Consider the following 21,977-nt stretch of genomic DNA (forward strand, 5'->3'; position numbering starts at 1 on the left):
AAAATGTTGAAGACGTCCTCATAACATTAAATGTCGAAATGATGCTTTTTAAATTTGCCGTGCAAAAAATGTTGATTGAAAAGCCTTCTTAAGTGATTAATCAGGATTAATAAAATTCTAAGAAGTTAAAAATGTAACCGTTTGACAAGCTCTAGTTTACGACATGACAAACCGGCTGCAATAGCAATTAGCCAATTTTTTTCAGCGGCTCCGTTTTGTTATTATTCATTTTTCTAGACAGCACAAAAATGAGGGCACAAATGATAAAAACGGACTCAGCCAACAGGAGGCGTCCACATCCACATCTTGAACACTCACACTTGCGAACCCCAAAACCTTGACCCAGCTGACCGTTACCGCGAAACCCGCTCAAGTGCGACGGCGCACCTCCCCGGGCAATTACCTGGTACGTGGCGGTGGCATCTTGTCCGGCGTCTGTTCCCAGGTTGGTGAGTTTCTCCTTGAGTTTGTGGTGCGAGCGGTGTCGGAGGCAATAAACCACGCTGGACGCCAGCAGCACGCCCACGATGCACAATATGGACGCCACCGTCAGGGCCAAGAACTTGGTGGACTCGGCCTGGCTGTATTTGCTCGGGATCGCCGAGATCTCGCTGCCCTGCAGCACACGGAATAACCACAAAGAATTCAGAGGTGTTCTGCGACTGCAGATGTTATTTCAATCATCGACTCGTCGGTCAATTATTCTTCAGTGAAATCTACTTAAAAATGTATAATATAAATCCCTTTATTCAAACACCAGACTTTTTTTTAACTCATTGACTGGCAGCCATTTTCACTAAAGCAACCCCCTTCGCTCCCGGCTCTTTTACTGGATTTTGACTGATTTTGCAAGGCCCGCAGAATATTGTGTTCTATTGCCATAAAAACATGGAACCTACCAAAAGAAAGCCCTTAAGAGTCTCTTCTTTCATCCGGAAAAAAAAGTATTTTTCTGTTATTTCTGTTATTTCTATTTCCGTTTTGCAGCAATTAGCATTAGAATATAGCTAAGTTTCATCATTATTCACAAATCTGTTTAAAACAGTGGGGGAAAGAGCTTTTTACAGCATGGCCCTGGTTGATCTCTTAAACTCTGCTGCCACCTGTTGGGCGTTTTTGTAATTACTACTATTGCTTCAAGCGTTTCTGCATCAAAGCCATCTGTATGCTTTAGCATAAAAAAAATAAAAAATAATTAAAAATGTATGTGGAATGACAATTGGCCGTCTTAAAATACCAGAAAAGGTTCTGGCCGAGTAAAATCTTTGTGCTACCAAACATGACCGAAGGGATAGTGTAGTGGTTAGCGTGATCGCCCTGTAAGCAGCAGTTCGGACGGTTTGCGACCCGCTCAGGTTTTTTTCCCCTCCCTCTTCCCTCTAAATCCTGCTTAGCTTCAGCTTTTTGGCCTTCGATGATGACGATGAAGACGTTTTAATGACTCGTGTTTTGTTTTCCGACGTCCGGGGCCGAAGCTTTATGGGAGTGGCCCAATCCTCTCCGCCGAATTTATTTTCACACCGTCAACAATGGACACACCACAAGCAGGAAGTGTCAATTCGAGTAAGTGTGTGTGGGGGAGCGGTCCCATTAAGCCCGCGCTGTGTAATAATGGACCCCCGCGCGCCGTTTTACCTGACAGAAGCGAACATAGGCGACGCAATTACACGCCGCAATCACAGAGAGAAAAATTGCAGACCGCCTGAAGAATAACCATCCAACGAAAAAAATATCATTCTCCAAAAGAAAATAATCATCCCGCACGAAGAAAACCATTTCAACCAAAAAAAAAATCACCCAAAAAAAAAAATCAATGGCCATCTTACTGGAGTGGCTTTTTTCATCGTTTCAACTCAAGAAAATAGATATACAAACGTGTGATTAAGGATTGCACACAATCGCTGATTCAGTCTGATCGCTTTTTAATGAAAATAAAAGCGTTATCAAACACAATCAACACGAGCTGCTGTTAGCCGCAACTCACCCTCATGCATTCCATGCATTCCTCAGACTGACCAACAGAGCCCAACTTCCTCAACTCCACCTCTCGTCTCCCTGATGTCACATCCCACTTAACCTAATAGGCACAACAATAACAGACATTACACTGCCTTCCCTTTTAAGAAGTCCGAGGGGCAAACAAAAAAATCATCTAATCGCCGTGGCCTTCGCCTCCGTCTCTGGGGTCCCTGGTCCGACTCCATTTCCGGGGTCCCTGGTCCGACTCCATCTCCAGACGGTTGAACATCCTCGGGGATCCACCAGCCCACCTACTCGAGAACCCTACACGGTCCGTCCCAATGACTATCTAACTTGGGGCAGCATCCATTCTTTCTTTTGGGTGTGTGCACCCAAACCAGCTCACCCATCTGAAAGTTCCGCCCCTTGCTCTGCACGTCATAGTTCCTCTTTTGTCGCACGGCGGCCATCTCCAGTTGGTCCCGGGCGAACGCATGCGCTGCCTCCAGTCGATCCTGCAGTTTCCGGGCGCACTCCAGCCCGGGCCGATCCTCTGCGCCGCTTGGTGGTCTCCCGAACGCCAACTCAGCCGGAGTCCGGATCTCCTGTCCCAGCATCAGCAGAGCAGGTGTGCAGCTGTTGCACGGCTGACCGATAAAGTCATTAGCAGCAGCGGAATGTGCTGGTCCCAATCACGCTAGTGTTCGGAGGTCAGGATAGCGAGCTGCTGCTGCATGGTGCGGTTAAATTGTTCCACCAAACCATCACTCTGCGGATGCAAGGTGGTGGTGCGTGTCTTCTGCATGCAAAAACCTTAAGACTCGAAATTCCTGCCCTGTTCACTGTGGACAATATCTGCGGTCCCAAACTTGATCAACATGCCCTCCAATAGCGCATCCGCTACTGTCTCCGCCTTTCTGGTCTGGCAGTGCGTATGCCTCTGGCCACTTTGTGAAATAGTCCCTCGCACAGAGCACATACCGGTTCCCTCTGTTCGTAACAGAAAAAGGACGCATAATGTCCACAGCAACCCACTCCAACCCCTTGTTGTTGAAGTGGTGCGTGCGATTGGTCTTGGGGCCCCTTGTAAGCTCACACTGCCAGCAGAAATCCTCCACATCACGTCGATGTTGGCCCCAATAGAACCCCTGGCGCAGCCATCGGGAGGGTTTTTGAGCTGCCGAAGTGTCCCGAGCCAGTGCCCACCAGCTGCCAACTCTCCTCTCCGGGGGCTGGTTACTTCCACGCACACTGCAACACGCCATCCTTCATGCGTAATACAGCGAACTTGCTCCAAAGACCCTTGGTGCCAACAGAGAGTCCCATCACGGCCTCCTGCCACTCTGGACCCACTGTCGCACTGGTTTGAAATCATGGTCCTCTTCCTGCTTGGCAGCCCGCTCTGTGACATTCACGGCCTCTAGAGCGCAACATGAAGGTCCCACCCCCGCAGCTTCCTCTCCACGCAGCTCCAACTCTCTGACATCCCGCCGGTTAGAATAACTGCAGTCGTTTACAGCACATGGCCGCCGAGAAGAGCATCAGCATTGGTGTGCTGAGCCCCAACCCGATGCACCACAGTGAAACGGAATGCCTGTAGCTCCTGTAGCTCCTGTAGCTCTTGTAGCCACTGTGCCACTTGGCCTTCTGGTTCCTTCATCAACATCACCCACTGCAGTGCGGCGTGGTCTGTCCTGATGGTGAAGGGCACTCCGCACAAGTAGTATTTGAAATGCAGTGCGGCCATCAGTTTAGGCCTTGTGACGCAGTAGCACCGTTCACTCTTATTGAAAATGCGGCTGATCTTCTCCTCCAGCGAGCTGATGCCCTCAACATTCACTTGGAGGCCCAGGAACTCCACCTCTCGCTGCATGAAGTAGCACTTTTCTGGGTGCAGTTTGAGTCCAGCTGCCACGAGTCTCCCCAGCACCAACCTCAGAGAGACTCTAGCGCGGCCTGGAAAGTCCCACCGAGGTCAAGAACATCGTCCAAATATACCAAGCAACTTTGTCGTGGAATGTTCGCCAACACTGTCCATCAGTCGCTCAAATGTCCCTGGTGCATTGCATAGCCCAAAACTCATGACCTTAAACTGCCAGACTGTGCAGAACACTGTCTTACACTGCGCAGGTCAAGCGATGAAAACCACGCAGACCCGGACACCAGATCCAACATCTCGTCGATCCGCGGGAGCGGGTAGTACTCCTTCTTGGTCACCTTATTGAGTGGTCTGTAATCCACACAGAACCGGGATCTGGTGCTTTCTTTACAGCAGATGTCCACGAGCTGTCGGACGGTTCTATGATTCCTGCCTCTAGCGTCGCACGGACCTCCTGGTCTGCGGCCTCCTTCTGGATGAAAGGCAGGCTCCACCAGGTGGGTGAGACCCACTTCATTCTCATTGAGGGAAAAAATGTTTTTAAAGTCCCACAGTACCTGCTACAGCTGTTCCCGCTGTACGACATCCAGGCCATCACAGTTCTTTTCCCAGATGGACCGAATCGCCCCCATCCGGCTCTCCGCTGGCCGACCTGGGTTTACTGCGACTGACATGTCTGGGCTGGATGCCATCACTCCCCCCAGTGGGTTGTCCATCTCGGGGCAGACGAACTCTACCATATCTACCGTCGGTTGATGTGGGGTTGAGTGTGGCGCCCCCAACTGGAGGTGAGTCTTCCCGGGGTGAGCAAACTTTACCCGATCTTCTGTCAAACACTGTAGATTCACGTGTGGCGCCCCCACCAGCGGACTCGTCACTTCTGGATTTGCGGTGTTGATGGTCACCCCCTCAGCACACCGCTGCATCTCGTGTGCATCGATTCTCCGCCGCCATCAGCTTCACACGCTGACCACTCGGCAGGATGAGCACCCCAACTCCCAAGTCCACCACAATATTTGCAGCTTTCAAAAAGTCCACCATTTGCGCCCAGCCGGGCCGCCCGCGACATTTGGCGGAACGTTGTCACGCAGTCCGATTTTGGCGGGCTCGTCATCACGCAGACCGAATTTGGCGGGCTCACGCTCACTTCGGCGCAAAATACGAGCGTTGTGGCGACTGCTCTCGGTGTAACTTGATGCAGGCATGTAAATCACGCGCTCCACGGCTTCATCCTTTATCTTTTGCCGGGTACCGAGTGGATCGCCGAACATCGTCGCACGCAAAACCAGGTGAACACCGGCGAATCCAAAACTTCTGACACCAAATGTATTGCCCCTATGTGTGATCAAGGATGGCATTTAGCGCTTGTACAATTGCAGTTGTGTTCAAAAGTTGACATATGTAAACTTTCAAGCACAAGTATATTGCGAGATGGTGAAAATCCAGAACTAGAACCAAGAGAACTCCTTCCAGGATGGATTTAATCCTTTCCCCCCAAAAATGGGTTCAATAGAAGTAGAAGAAGTGTTGTACACGGATGCTGATCAATCAATATTGATTATTGCTCACTTCCTGTCTCACTGTGTGACTCATTGCCATCTTGTTGGATATGTAACCAAAAGAAAAAAAGAACACCCCAGGCCAAAAACCAACAGCCCCCCCCCCCCCCCCCCCCACCAAATAAGTAGCTGTTTTTTTTTTCTGCAATAGAAAACCCTCAGAGAAAGACAGGAGGCTTGGCCTGGGGGGTAAAATAAAGGGATTTTTTTTTCTTGATGGTGGAGGTCACAGAGATTAGTTGAGGTGGGGAGGTGTGGGGGGGGGCACGACGGTGTGCGGAATTAATGAAAAGGGCTGCCTAGCGATTCCCCCGCTGCCCAAGCAGCGCTTCTCAAAGAGAACCCCCCTCATCACTAGATGCCCCCCACCCCCTCACCCCGAAACAATCATATTCAGGCAGTTCATTGCTGCTGTATTCAACACCTGACAAAGGCGCCTGTAGAATAACCCACCAGGAGGATGACAGTTGCGCAACACACGTACCTACTATTAGCCCCTGATGCCAGTTTTACCAATCAACACCAAATTTGGTGGACAGGATAGGATGCACAAAAAAAAGCCTCAAGGACAGGAAGTTGGCCATTTTGGTTTAACTCATTAACATTTTGCACTACGTTCCACCCACTAGAACGCAAGAAAGATCCGCCTGGCACTAATTTCGCCGATGGATGTCATATTTGGTGCCTATCGGGACATGGCAGACAATCAAGTCTCAAGAACAGATGCTTGAAGTTGAACAGGAAGTCGGCCGTGTTAGTTTGAAGCAGCAATTTTACAATAACTCCTGCTATCTAACGTAGCGCATGGCCGAGTGTTAGCTGGAGCAGCGCAATCAGTGCATGTCTGTTGAGCTTTGCGGGTATTGTCCAACCCCACATCGGCCTCATCCTTTATCAGGCCTGCCCGCCATGTTTGCCAATCGATTCAAACCGCCCATCTGTATATATGACTGGATAGCCGTCATGCCCGTGCAAGCCGTTGAAGCCACAGGGCGGCCATCTTACTCCTCCCATCTTGTGAGCAGACTACTGTAAACATACAGCTCGTAGGCTCTTAGTATAGGGTGGGGGGTGGGGGGGGGGTTGCTTCGGGATGTGGGGGGGTTGCTTGGGGATGGGGGTGGGGGGGGGGGCTAGGTGGTACACAATTGGATGGTATGTGTTGCTTTGAAGATCCCTTTTTTTTTTCCGCTCAGTTCCTTAGACCCTAATATTAGATTTGGCAGTACTAAAAACATATACGTCATATACGTTTCCTCCTGTAAACATCATTAAAGATATAATTTATACATGCATTTAAGGCATGTTGTAAAATGTCTGAAGTCCTCTTTGTTCATTCATGTTGAACAAATTTAAAACATCATAAATCATGCTGTCATTACTGTCTCAAATGTCCTCAAATTTTGATACTGTAAACGTATATGATCGTAAGCCGAGAAACATTTCTTGGGAGGAGCAATATGGCGGTCCGGCGGCCTCAAAAGCTATCCAGTAATATATACAGATCAGCGATTCAAAGCCACGCAGCCGGCAGTTCCATCAGGTTTGGTTGCGTGCGCTTCCAGATTGGAGAGAAGGCGGAGGTGAAAGGGCCTTAATGAAAGGGGGTCCCTTTGCAAAGTGTTCATGTGTGGGAAGCGGGGGGGGGGGGGGGGGGGGGTCTATGCATCGGAATAACGAGCGCCTGCGTTGCAGCTGCTGCACTGGCTGTCAATCAAACATGCCTGTCAATCATTCTACTCAGACCCAACCAAGGAAATAACCGCTAAACACGGATTTAAAAAAAAAAGTATATCGATTCTTTGGTATTGGGGTTGGCCAATGTGATCCAAAGATGCAAAAAGTCAGGATCAAACGAGGAATGAGGAGAATGCAGGATGAAAAGAAGAAAAAAAAGCAGTGGTGCGATCCTCCGTTGTCCATCTGCTCCCGCCGATGCCACACACACTCATTTATGAACTTGAATTTCAACATACATTTTTCCATCTACTGTTTCCTTATTAAAAATGATTGCATTTCTAATCTGTCGTCCTCAATCAAATTTCGATCATGTTTCAGCATTTTGCTCAAATACTCTGATCGTATTAAAGCATCACAACACCAATTTCTCTCCTGTTTCAGCATTCGTCAATGTCTCCTTCCACAAAGCAAATTTTTGAGCATGTTCAGATTTCTAGCGTATTTCAGCATCAAAACGTTCTTGTTTCATTCAGCATGAAATGATGCCAATTGACCGTCCAGTTTCAGCATCAAAGACATTTTCTTCACCCAGCCTCAAATGATGTCAAATGTCTCGTCAAGTCTCAGCAATAATAAAACAATCACGTCATGTTTCAGCATCAAAATATGTCTCCTGTATTTGCATGTAGCTCAAATTTCTGTCATCAGATTTCTGCATCTAGCATTCTCTCATTTCAGCATCAAAGTCAAATTACTCTCCTGATTCAACATCAAACAGATTTTTTTTCATGCTTCAGCATTAAATAATAAATTACAATTCAACAACAAATGAATCATATTTTGTTCATGTTTCAGCATCACACTAAGTGAAATTCTCCCCAGACCAGTTTCAGCATCAAACACATTTCCAGCATGTTTCAGTATCAAAAGTTTTTAGCCATAAATAATAAATGTAAATTTGTCTGTAATTTCATTTTGGTCATGTTTCTGCATCCATCCAAAATTCCTATCATGTTTCGGCATTAAGCAAGTACAGATTTCAGCCTTTTCAATCACAGTTCAACAGCAAACTCCGCATCAAGTTCATCATCATTATGATGATGCTCGAAATTGCTATCATGTTTCAGCATCTATTCAAGAAGCCTCATGTTCCATCGTTCCATTTTAAAATCGAACCGTCCTTGTATCGGATCGCACCCCACGTATTAGATGTGTATCGAATCGTCTTGATTGGAGAGATTTACACCTCTAATATATATATATATATATATATATATATATATATATATATATATATATATATATATATATATATATATATATTCTTGATTGGAGAGATTTACACCTCTAATATATATATATATATATATATATATATATATATGTAAATCTCAGGGGACCTCAGGAAGTGGGTAGTGACAGCACATCTGTCTGGGAAAAGCTATAAAGTCATCTAAAAAAAATTTAGCTTCATCATTCCACTGTGAAGCAGATCATATGCAACTAAAAGTGGACGACCTTCTAAAATATCAGCAAGAACCACAAGAAAAATGATAATTCAGGTCAAAAGCCAACTCGAACATCACATCAAGGGATTTGCGGACCTCTTTTTCTGCATCTGGGACACGTGCATGCTTCAACAATCAGAAGAAAAGTCCATCGACGAGGCTTTCATGGAAGGCCTGCTCGGTAGAAGCCTCTGCTCACAAAAAAAGATCAAAGCTGCCCATCTCAACTTTGCCAGAGAGTACCTGGACAAACCTGAAGCTTTTTGGAAGTCCCTTCTGTGGACAGATGAGTCCAAAATGGAACCGTTTGGTCACAGTCACGTTTGGTGAAAAGTCAACACTGCATACCAGCAACAGAACCGTCACCCTACAGTGGAGCAGGGTGGTGAGAATGTTCAGTTCTGGGCTGGCTTTTCATCCTCAGGACCTGGACTAGTCCACATAGTCCAGGGAATCATGAATTCAGAGGAATATTGTGAAATCCTGGATCATAACCTGAAGCCGTTCTTTGTGAAGTTACAGGCTGGTAGAAGATAACAAGAATCCAAAGCATTCCAGCAATACAACCAAGGAATGTCTGAAGAACAACAAAGTCGATGCGAAAGACCGATAAGTCACGAAAGAAAGTGTTGGGATGAAGTCGTCATTGCAAAAGGAGGTGCGATGTCCGATTAAGTGAGAGGTTCACATACTTTTGCAGCCATGAAATCTGACTTTTTCTTAAATCAACAACTTTTGCTCAAGAATGAGTGACAATATTATCATTATTTTTATTTGTATTATTTTCAATGTCAGCATTGTAGATTTGGGTATGACTAAACATTTAATAAGGTTATTTTAATATTTTATACAAAAAATCTGACCATGCCTGCAGGGTTCACAAATTTTGGAGCAGCACTGTGATATATATATATATATATATATATATATATATATATATATATATATATATATATATATATATATATATATATATATATTATATAAAAAAAAAAATTTTCATTGATATATTTTTGTTTTGAATTATTTTTTTATATCCCTTTTTTGAAAACACTTTTATGCATTTATTTATTCTTTATTTTGGCAGTTTTGGTCCTCCATCCAAAATACGCCAATATATATATATATAATTTTTTTTTTTTTTCATTGATATATTTTTGTTTTGAATTATATTTTTATATCCCTTTTTTTAAAACACTTTTATGCATTTATTTATTCTTTATTTTGGCAGTTTTGGTCCTCCATCCAAAATACGCCAATATATATATATATAATTTTTTTTTTTTTTCATTGATATATTTTTGTTTTGAATTATATTTTTATATCCCTTTTTTTGAAAACACTTTTATGCATTTATTTATTCTTTATTTTGGCAGTTTTGGCCCTCCATCCAAAATACGGCAATATATATATATATAATTATTTTATTTTTTTTTCATTGATATATTTTTGTTTTGAATTATATTTTTATATCCCTTTTTTTTGAAAACACTTTTATGCATTTATTTATTCTTTATTTTGGCAGTTTTGGTCCTCCATCCAAAATACGCCAAATGTCTTGCATCTTTCAGCATTAGACGACACACAACTCTTGAAGTGGAAACACTGCTCGTGGAAATTGGATTAAATTGGATTAAATTGGATTAAATTGACTGAAAACATTCAATCAATTGCATTTTGTGTGTGTGCGTGCGTGCGTGTGTGTTGCTGGGCCTGGTTCTTATTCAAGTGGAGTGAAAAAGTCAAAGGGTGAACTGCAGCAGGCGGCCATTGTTATGTATGGTGACACTGATATAAAGCGCAACTCGCGCTTGACGAAACGTTAAGTCCCGAGAACAGCAAACATCGTTTTAATGAAATGTCGGCCATATTTCGACATGCCGCATTTTTGTTGAATGAAGTGTCATTTCATTTCCATCACGATTCAGCAGCAAATTGCTCAAAACGCATTTTAGCCTGTTTGTAAATCAAGCATGTTTTTTTCAAACGAATTTTCGACCATGTTTCAGCATCAAGCACTTGTTATATTGCAGCATTAAGCACATAAGTTACTAAGTTGAATGTTTATTCATTTCGATCATGTTTCCACAGCAAACTACAAACGTGCTTAAATTCCGTTACTGCAAACATATTCAAGCATTTTCTCGATGGAATTTCAAACCCGGTTTCAGCATCACGTTTCACTAGCAAACAACTATAAACAAATGTTATAGCCTGTTTCTGTATCAATTAAAATTTTCATTCTTGTTATGGCATCAAGCACATTTTTTTTGCCATTCAATGTTTGTTGTTATTATTATTTACTCATTTCGATCATGTTTCAGCAGCAGACTACTCGAAACATCCGTCAGGCTGCACTTCAACTTCTTCGACCTCGTTTCAAGCACATTTAAGTGTCGGGAGCAAAAATCGAACGGATTCCGACCTTGTTCCTGCATTACGTTGGCAAACAACATTGAAAATGAGCATGTTTTAGCAGCAGAGATTCAAATTTAAAATCGGGCATTGCCAAATTTCGTACCATGTGTCACTACCAAATATAATGCGATCGTGTTTCAACATCAATTACAATTTGATTGTCTCAGCATCCAATTTCTTGAGAATTTTTGGTGCATCGTGTCTTGATCATAACGTTTACATTAATTGAACATTTTGATCATGTTTCAGTAGTAAAAAATTCTAGCATATTTCAGCACCAAAAAATATCACATTTCGATCATGCTCCAGCATGATTCACATTCATAAAATGCTTGATAAAAAATAAAAAAAAGACACATTTCTCATATTTAACCGAGATTAAACTTCTACTACTTACATCTCGATCATGTTTCAGCATTTTTTTTTTTTTAATCTCTTTCTCGGCCCAAGTCAAACTCAATTTGCAATCTTGTCGGCCATCATGTTTCAGCATCGAATACAAAATCTGCTTCCGATCAAGCTTCCGCCTCAAACTCACAATTCGATCACATTTCTGCATCAAATCATCAAAATGATTTTAGACAAAAACATCTCTCAAGTTTCAGCATCAGCCAACATGAAACTTCCATTACTCACATCTACCGTATATCAAAAAATGTTTCAGCACAAAAACCCGCATATCGATCATGAATCTAATATTTCTATCACGTCGGGAAAAAATATCTTGTCATGTTTCAGCATTTTTTTTTTTTTAAATGTCATCTCTCTCAGCCAACTTTCAATCTTGTCAGCCATCATGTTTCAGCATCGAATAACAAAATCCGGTTTCGTACATCAAAAATGTTTCAGCATAAAAACTCACATTTCGATCATGAACCAGCATCAAATTATATTTATATCCAATTCGGAAAAAAAAAAATCTCTCATATTTCAGCGTCAACCAAAATGAAACTTGCTCCCTTTCGAGGCAATAAAACTTTATTGATTTTCCAGCGTGACGGAGACAAATAAAACCGCATCAACGTAGCGATGAACTTTTCCGACCGCATGCTGAAACGTGATCAATAATTACCGGGAAGCTGCCATATTTCCCACGGCGACGGCGGGCGAGAGGAAGTCGCCTGCCTCTCACCTCCTCCTCATCTTCCTCCTCCTCATCCTCGTTTTCCCGGCACGTCCGAGCGGGAGAAAAACCATTTTGGGATTGGCCGAATGCATGGAGGATGAGGAGCGATGAAGAGTCCACGCCAGCGCCTTTCAAAGTGCACAAGGGCGGAGGGGGCGGTCCCCCTTTTATTGCTTGCCCAGCGCCCCACCCCCCCCAACCCCGGGCCTTTTCCCGCTCTCCAATCCCTGCCTGTCTCCCGCACATGTCAACGGCGCCGCCACCCCCTCAGCCCACCCCCGTCGCCATGGTGACAACTCCACATGTTGCCGACAGGAGAAAGAGGAAGAGTGGGAATCATTTTGACATGTCATCGTCTCATTGAAATAAAAAGTAACAGTAAAAAATATTGCCGTTTGTTAATAAAATACATCTTTTAAGTTCTGCTAAATAAATCTCAATGTGTGTCGATATTTTTGTTTAAACCCCACATTTTCATTTCCTGTATTTCCTGAATATGTTTTGCAATACTTTTGTCCAAAGTGGACATTTTGTTCCTGTAGATGACTTTTGTCCAAATGCCACAAATTTCAATCTAGGGCTGGGTATCAATTCTAATTTCCTTAATCGATTCAATTTCGATTCACAAGAGTTCAGTTCGAATCGATTTCGATTCACAAGAGTTTAGTTCGATTCAATTTCAATGTTTGATTCTAATTCCCTCAATCGATTCACTTTAGATTTTACCGATTCGGCTTCTGATTCAAATTCCCTCAATCGATTCAATTTTGATTTGCAAGAGTTCAGTTCGATTCAATTTCAATTTTGCCGATTCGGCTTCCGATTCTAATTCCCTCAATTGATTCGCTGTAGATTTTACCGATTCGGCCTTCGATTCTAATTTCCTCAATCGATTCGGTTTCGATTCACAAGAGTTCAGCACGATTTGATTTCGATTCACAAGAGTTTAGTTCGATTCAATTTCAATGTTTGATTCTAATTCCCTCAATCGATTCACTTTAGATTTTACCGATTCGGCTTCTGATTCAAATTACCTCAATCGATTCAACTTTGATTCGCAAGAGTTCAGTTCGATTCAAAGTCAATTTTGCCGATTCGGCTTCCGATTCTAATTCCCTCGATCGATTGGATTTCGATTCACAAGAGTTCAGTTCGATTTGATTTCCATTTTACCGATTTGGCTTTCGATTCTAATTCCCTCAATCAATTCGATTTCGATTCACAAGAGTTCAGTTCGATTCGATTTCCGATTTGGCTTTCGATTCTAATTCCCTCAATTGATTAGATTTCGATTCACAACAGTTCAGTTCGATTCGATTTACCGATTTGGTTCACCTCAATTCAATCCGATATCGATTAATTATGGCACATCAATTATTTTTAAGTGTCAAGGATATGATTAAAGACGCCACAATTATTAAATTCCAAAATCAATTTTGCAGAGGCAGTAACTGGTCAAATTAAATTTATTAATGAAAGTAACACATATTATAATCACTTGTGTGTTACACAAACATTAACTTCAGCAAGGATGAGATGGAAATATTTTCATAATTCTAATTCAATCACTGTAAATATAAATTAAAGAGATTCTGAATTGTCTTCAAGTGCAATAAGTCATGTCTTTCAGAAATGTAAGAAAATACTTTTAAATTCATGTGAACATTAAATTTGAAGAAAACACTAAGATACACAAAAAAATTGGCCTTTAAAATTATATTTTCTTAAAAATGTATGGGAAAAGGAGATTAAAACAATTGATTCATGGTTTTATGAATCGATATCTGGCTTGAAAAGGAAAATCGATATCGATTATTAGATTTTTGAAAACCAGCCCTAATTTTATCTCATTCTTTAAAAAAGGAAAACATTGGGTGGGTTTCCATCCAGCTATTTTTATTAGAATTTTCAAGAGTTGTGAAAAAGAAACTGAATGGAAACGCCAGAAATTCGCAAAAAAAGTTTTGACACTTGGAGGGTGTGGTTTTTGAAGCGTATTGAAAAAAGGAAAATGCGCATGTTGGCGATGGAAACGGGTTTTGCCAATAAGCGACTACAAGACCGGATATACGTTGCACGTTTTGACCGAAACTACGTCACACGCACGATAAAGTAAGATATGTTTGGGGAGACGAAGAAACACGATTCTTTTTATAGTGAATTAAAGAAAAAAAAGATTTTTTCTTCACTTCCATAAGGTGTCCTGATACTTTAGTCCAAACTTGATTTTTTTTTTCTTAGCTTCTTGAAGGTGTAAAAAAAAAAAAAAAAGCCCAAATTTGAAACTGTCTTCACTTCCTGCTAATCTCCCAACACTTTTGTCTACGTCTTATTATTGGTTTACTTTTTACTTTTCACCAAAATCCACATTTTCTTCCTCTTTCACTTCTTATCAGTGTCCCAATACTTTTGCCCACATTTCCTTTTGCCGTCTCATTTGTTACTCGACTTCTTGGAGGTGTCCCAATACTTTTGTCACTCGTGAGCATTGTGGAGCATCGCCGTCACCGTTGTTGCCGTGGCAACCGGGCCACCAGATTTCCCTTCATCACAAGAGACGGCCGGAATATTTATGCAGGTTTTTTTTCTTCGTTTTTTTTTTGTCCTTTTTGATCATTTGTACTTTTAAATTAGACGCACACGCACACTTCTTTTGTTGCATCTCCACCGCTGGTAACCAACTCGTTAATTCTCATTGTTGATTGACGTGTGTGTGCGTGTGCGTGTGTTGGAAGAGACCAACGGAAGGAGGAACAGGTGGAAGAGAAATGTACCCCCGTCTGCTATTTTGTGAGAACGTGTTGAGTGAGTGCGTGTACCATCCAGTGTGTGGCGTCCATCTTGAAAAGGAGACCAATGAGCGGTGAAGCCGCCTGATGCAGATGACAAGCTCCTTCTCCTCAAGTGTGTGTGTGCGTGTGCGGAGGTGTGGGGGGGCGGGGGGGGGCTCTTCAGTTGATCTTTCTATTCAACCCGGCCAAAGCAGAGACACGCCCCCACATCTCCTTTTGTGGCCCTTTGTGACAGCTGGAGGTGGCAGCCACTCAAGACGCTTGTTGGTATGTGCGCGCCATCTTGCTAATTCCGCGCTCAGCCCCCCACGCGGCCCCTCGCAGCCTCGCGGAGGAGGGAGCGCGATCGGCGCCGCGATCCTTTTCCTTAAACACTAACACCACTATTAAGTAGAGATAGACCGATATGGGGGGTTTTCAGGGCCGATACCGATTGTTCGTCGTCCTGGACGGCGATAACCGATATTTGGAGCCGATATTCATTTTCTCTAAAAGGGAAAATATTGTTTCAAAATTATTTTATTTTTATCAAAAATGTAAAAAAATACAAACTCCAGCTGTGATTTTTAATTTATTTAAGAATATGTTTATTGAACGTTTAGGATTTGTAAAAGAGATTGATTGTTATTAGTAGTCAAGGACGCCGATAACCGGCATTTGGATGCAATATTCATTTTCAGTAAAAGGGAAAATATTGTTGTTTAAAAAAATATATATATATAAATATATATATATATATATATATATATATATATATATATATATATATATATATATGTATATATATATATATTTTGTTTATCAAAAAAAATAATACAAACTCAGGCTCTGATTTTATTTATTTTTGAATCATATGTTTATTGAACAACGTTTAGTATTCATAAAAAAGATTGACCGTTATTAGTAATCAAGGACGCCGATAACCGATATTTGGATGCAATATTCATTTTCAGTAAAAGCGAAAATATTGTTTTTTTTAAATATATATAAGTTTATCAAAACATTTAAAAATACAAACTCCAGCTCTGATTTGTAATTTTTTTAAGCATATGTTTATTGAACAACGTTTAGGTTCTTAGAAAAAAATAGTCAAGGACGGCGATAATCGACATTTGGACGCAATATTTATTTTCAATAAAATGGAAAATGTTTAAAAAATACATTATTTTATTTTATGTTTATCAATTTTTTTTTTTTAAATACAAATCTGATTATTCTTTTACTATAAGCATATGTTTATTGAACAACGATTAGGGTTCATAAACTAAAAAATAATAAAAAATTAAATAATACAATTTTAACTAACAAAAAGTTCCGGGATCTTCCCGGGGCAGTAGCATGTCTTCAAAAGTTACAGAAAAACTTAAGTAAATTGTTTGCTAAATAAAGTTTTTTTTTTAACATTTATAAATATCTCAAGTATTAAAATTTTAACATATCTTTGTTTTAATTTCAAACAAAATTGTTTGCTAAATAAAGTTTTTTTTTTAACATTTATAAATATCTCAAGTATTAAAATTTTAACATATCTTAGTTTTAATTTCAAACAAAAACAGAACGTGCAGAGGGTTCCCATGCTTCTGACCCAGAAGCATCTATGAACATTTGAATAATTAGTTCCCTGATTTATTTTTCTCTGAACAATTATTTAAATTGATTATCGGCTGTCTAAATTTTTCAAAATGGCCGATGCCGATATTTGTCAAAAAGCTGACTATCGGCGCGATCTATCCCTATTATTAAGACTGCAACAACTTGCAACGCAGGGATCGGGCAACTTCAATTCTACTATTATACTTCATAAAAAAACTGGACTTAAATCTGTCTCTGTTAATCTGTCACTGCGACGCTGTCATGTGACACACAGTGACACGCCCCCTTTCAAATCTGCAGCTCGCACGTGCAACGTGCACAAACACAGGGAACAGACGGGAGGAGATCAATTGAATTGAATAAAATGTAACATGAATCCAATGTCTATAATGTTCCCACTATAATGTTAATCCGACCGCTAACTAATTCTGGCTAATTTACTCGCTCGTAGCATGAAGCCATAGTAGCCACATGTTGATATATTGATATTTTAGCACGCAAAATATCTAACTTTATTCCCACGAGATTCAGACTTTTTTCCAAGAGAAAAAACTTCTGTCAGAAAAAAAACGATTTTATTCTTGAAAGATTCAAACTTTTTTCCTTAAATGAATACAACTTTATTTTTGCAAAATCTTATATCTAACACCTTAAATTATGACTGCCCTGTTAATTTCCTTTTTCAAGGAAATGTATGATTTCTCTCTCGAAATGTTACTTTTTTAAACTTGAAAAAAATCGGACTTGAAAATTTTTAACTTTTTTCCTCGGATTTTATTTTCACAAAATCTTTTATTTAATCTTGGAAAAAAATCAGATTCTTCTTTGAATTTTTTTTTCTCAAAATATGATGCCACCAAAATCCTACTTTCTATGCTGAAATAATTAGACCTTATTTTTTTCAAAGATTACAACTAGTTTTATGAAATCAATCTTCCAAAACATGACCTCATAAAAGAGTGACTTTTATCTTGAAAAAATAATAATTCTCGGAAGACTGACTTTACCCTCCAAATTTTTACTTTTCAACCCCCAAAAAATTCTCAAAATAAATGCCGTTATTAACCACAAAAATATGACTTCATCTTTGACTCAAGAGTATTTTTTAATTTGCAAAAAGCATAATTTTCCAAATTTACTTTTTATTTAATTGTTTTTAAAAATATGACAATGTAAATGTACGATTTACGAAAATCCTTCATGTAATTAATTCTGCCCTTTATCACCTCAAAATACATCTTTTATATTTCCTTTATCTTCAAAATATTACAATTTATTTCCTTTAACAAAATTCTTGAAATATTTTTTCTTTTTCAAAAAAGCTTTTTTTTTATGTCACTTTTAAAAGAATTCATGCAAAAACATTATTTTATTCTTGAAATATTCTGACTTTCTAAAAAAAAAATGTTCATCTTGAAAAATAAAATTCAACAGTTTAGATGTGTAAAAAATATATATTTATCTATGACATTATTTGGATTCTGACTTCCTTCTTGAAAAAAGACAAGAACCTTTGTAATTTCATCCCACCTTAATGAACGAGCAAAACGACATCCTAAAATTTTCCATGAGCGGAAGCGTGCAAGATCGTCTCCATTGCCTGACATTCCTCCGTGTTATTGAAGTTTGGACAAAAGTAGAAGCGGTCCTCACAACACGTCACTCATAGTGGTGCATTTTTCTGACGACAGCTCGTGAATGACACGCCGACACGGCAAACATCCACAAACGCCGGGCGACGGTCGGACCGTGAAAAGATTCTCCTTTTGTGCCGCCACTCTGCCGCCCTTGCCGGGATGCCGCGCGGGACAAAAGAGGCGCCGTGGGACCATACGGGCGCACCCCTCGCACTCCCGCCAGCCAAATATTTGCAAAACTTGAGATGAGGGTGACCCGCTTGAGATGAAAAGGCAAAATGAACAGCGGGAATGTCAGGAAAAGAAAAGCTCGTCTTCAACTCTGAGAGCTGAAATATGAACAAAAACTCATCAAACGACTTGTCGGGTTCAGTCAACCTCGAACATTTCATAAACAATAGAAAATGAAGGAAGCCAAGAGACTTAAAATATTTTTGCTCACGAGGAGAACCGGACAGAGATGTACTCAAGTTACAATCTCCTATCTGCTCTGGACACATATCCAGCGGGCCTCCTATTTTTTTACAGGGCGTTCCATAGTTACATAGCGCTTGCTGCTCTAAAGGGGAGGGGTGACACAGCAGAACAATACAGACGTGTCTTTTTCTTTGGCGCTCCAACAACAAAATGTTTCAGTCCTTATCTTGTGATAAGGGCTTAGTTCTGGTTTTCCAGCTGCAGGAGCAGGAGCCATGCGTTGCATCACTATGAGAGTAAATATGGGATAACTTATGTACATTTATTCTAACACTACTTTTTGACCATTTGCCTGTTACCTCATTTTTTCTTTCTGTTGTTGTTGTTGCTCATGTGTTTCTGTAAAGCTTCCGAGTACTTTAAAACGAGGCCTTATGAATGCGAATCAAATGTATTTTTCAATTTTCGAGTGACTGGAAAGGCGCTTTCCTTGACACTTGGTAGCGTCCTCCAGAGGAAGCACAAGAAGGGACCGAGGAACGTCCACGCTTCAACACCAAGAAAGAAACAATTTCTCTCCGGACTGCAGCCGAATATTAAATGTATTACTCAGGTGTTGCATCACGGGGCGGGGTGGGGGTGGGGGGGGGGGGGGTTGGAAGCAAGTGCATGTCGTCAATTCAAAATCTTGGATTTGTTGTTCAGGGTAAACAAGATTCGAAAAACATGTTAAGGCCTCAAAAATGTTTAAAAAATAAGAAATGATGTTGGGACTTTTGTTCTCACATTCTACATTTGCATACATGCAATATTGATGCTGAAGTTTCAGAGTGCATGTCAAATATTACGGTAAGTGTAATCAAAGTGCCTAGTTTTACTATTTAACTGAAGCAACCCCCTTCGCTCCGGGCTGTTTTACTGCTTTTGGACTGATTTTGCAAGGCCCACAGAATATGGTGTTCTATTGCTATAAAAACATGGAACCTACCAAAAGAATATTAAGAGTCTCTTCTTTCATCAGGAAAAAAAAGTATATTTGTATCTGTTTCTGTTTTGCAACAATTAGCATTAGAATATAGTTTCATCATTATTCACAAATCTGTTTAAAACAGTCGGGAAAGAGCTTTTTTTTTCAACATGGCCCTGGTTGATCTCTTATACTCTGCTCCCACCCGCTGGACGTGTTTGTAATAACTACCATTGCTTTAAAAAACCTCTTCAGGTCAGAGGCTGCATTAAAGCCTTTTGTATGCCCTAGCATAAAAAAAAACATATAAATACATTTTTGGGACCATAGCAATATTTAAAATAGAACGATTTTATACGTTTTTCGGTACAATAACTACACCAATCTCTCGCCTTATTGTAGATCACTTTTTGTGTCTCTCCATGACATTGATTTTTGAATTGTAGTTATTTAATTTTAGAATTTTTTTATTTACATATCTCGGGATTTTGAGGAGCTCATTTTTTCCGGCACAGATTAATATTACTGCTGATTCATGTAGCCTCTGTGTTTTTTTTTGGTGTTGTTCTGATACCGGTATCAGGAGAACATGAGGATGTCATTATTAAGAAATTATTTAAAAAGTTCTATTGGACTCATTCTGTATCTTTTTTTCCTGTTTCACAAAAGATTTTTTGGGGGGTTGCCTGAACAAGCCATGATGGTTTTAAATCCAAATTAGTATTTAGTTGAAAAAAATGTTTTCAAACAGCGTGCTATCGGTATCGGTACGGTATCGGCCGATTTTGTTAAACTGGGTATCGGAATTGGTTTCCGGAGCCCAAAATAAAATAAAAAACACTAGTGTTTTTACTTTGCAAATTAAAAATAAAACAAATAATTTGTGGGTATATTGGAAGGCACTATAAAAATTATAATTACTAGCCTTTGCACAATCAGGATTTTTTGGGCAGATCACCAAGCAACTAAAAAAAAAAAAAACAACCGATCAGCAATTCCATCAGAAGATGGAGCAATCGATCTATTTCCAAACTTGATTTACTCTACAGTCGAGGGACTGGCTGACCAACGACGTCATTGATCGATCAAGCAAATGAAGACATTTCGGCCGATCACCAATTTTGCATAAAATACGAAATACCGTCCCATCCCGATCCAGCCGATCAGAGCAGTTTAACAGGAAAAGTAAAAAAAAAGAATAATATTTACCCCTTGAATTGAGCATTTTTACTTAAAAAAAAAAATAAAATTATTATTTATATTCAGTGTCATCTCTTATATGAGATTCAAGCAATCAGAACATGCAGGAGCGCTACGAGGATGTGTTGATTTAAAAAAATAAATGTCTCATTGGTGCTCTTCAGTGGAGGGATTGACAAAGCACAAAAAAAAAAAATGTTGCAGTTAAAAAAAAATTGTTGCCCTGACGAAGGCCTGCAAAGGTCGAAATGCGTCTGCAATTTTTTAAATCAACTGACCATGTTAAAATAAAGACCTTGGAGAACTGCAACAACTTTGAGTGCTTCAGTTTCCTGTTTTTTGATGTGCTTCAATCAAATTCAACTTCCTGTAAAAGGTCCTCAAAGAGGTCCATGAGATCATTTATTTATAATTCAATTATAATCACAAAACCAACTAAAAACTAAAAAATGACACTAAATGGTAAACACTTTTATGAATTTTATGCTTAGTGTATAATCTATTATATATATTTTTAAATATTGCCTCTAATAGATATACAGTAGTACATTTAAAAAATATATATATATTTAAAGAAATATATCTTCATAAATTGTTAAAATGTAAAAATTGAGAGGAAATAAAATGGAATCATATTTAAAATAATTTAAAAAAATTAACTGAAACATAAGGGTTTAAAAAATAGAATCAGATACAATTATTCAATAAAATAAAAATAGTAGTTTCGATTTAATAGGTCAAAGGTCAATGATTAATCGAGTCACGCTGATGAAAACTTTCAGTAAGAATGTTTAAGGGTAGTTATGGCCTTCGAAGTTAGCAACTGCCAAGCATTCCTCAACTAATTCAAGTTTATTTTGAGAGAGTTGCAACAAAAGCAAATGGCGTCCATTTGCTTGAATAAGATCGCTTATCTTTCGCAAGGCCGCCATTTCGATGAGTCCTTTAAACGCACAAACGTCTTCCTATTCATTTTATAGATGCGATTCATTGTTAATCAATGACAATGGCATACTATTTTTGTGTCGACGCCCTTTAAAAAGTGGCGTGTTGTCCTCTAAAAAGCGTCGCGAGATAAACCTCCATCAGTATTCAAATCTTCTCCCGCATCAGGATGAAATCATCACTTGGCTCAAATCTACAATTGTCTATTATCCTTTTTTTTCGTTGTCTTTTGGCTCCAAGCGAAGTGAGAGAGTGCACGGCGGAATTGCTTTGGAGGGGGTGGTGGGAGGGAGGGGG

General features: G+C 40.0%; 1 protein-coding gene across 2 annotated transcripts in view; it reads right to left on the reverse strand.

Annotated features, from left to right (window-relative positions):
- Nucleotides 1-21,977, reverse strand: part of LOC147180417 (receptor-type tyrosine-protein phosphatase N2-like) — a 92,219-nt gene that overhangs the window by 29,142 nt on the left and 41,100 nt on the right. For both annotated transcript variants that reach the window (XM_086071445.1, XM_086071454.1), the window contains one exon: nucleotides 404-616. In XM_086071445.1, the coding sequence (XP_085927571.1) occupies nucleotides 404-616 (213 nt within the window). The remainder of the gene's footprint in view (nucleotides 1-403; nucleotides 617-21,977) is intronic.

The sequence above is a fragment of the Leptonotus elevatus genome, chromosome 1 (genome assembly GCF_054856555.1).
Source record: "Leptonotus elevatus isolate MCC_2025b chromosome 1, RoL_Lele_1.0, whole genome shotgun sequence".
NCBI classification, from domain to species: Eukaryota; Metazoa; Chordata; class Actinopteri; order Syngnathiformes; family Syngnathidae; genus Leptonotus; species Leptonotus elevatus.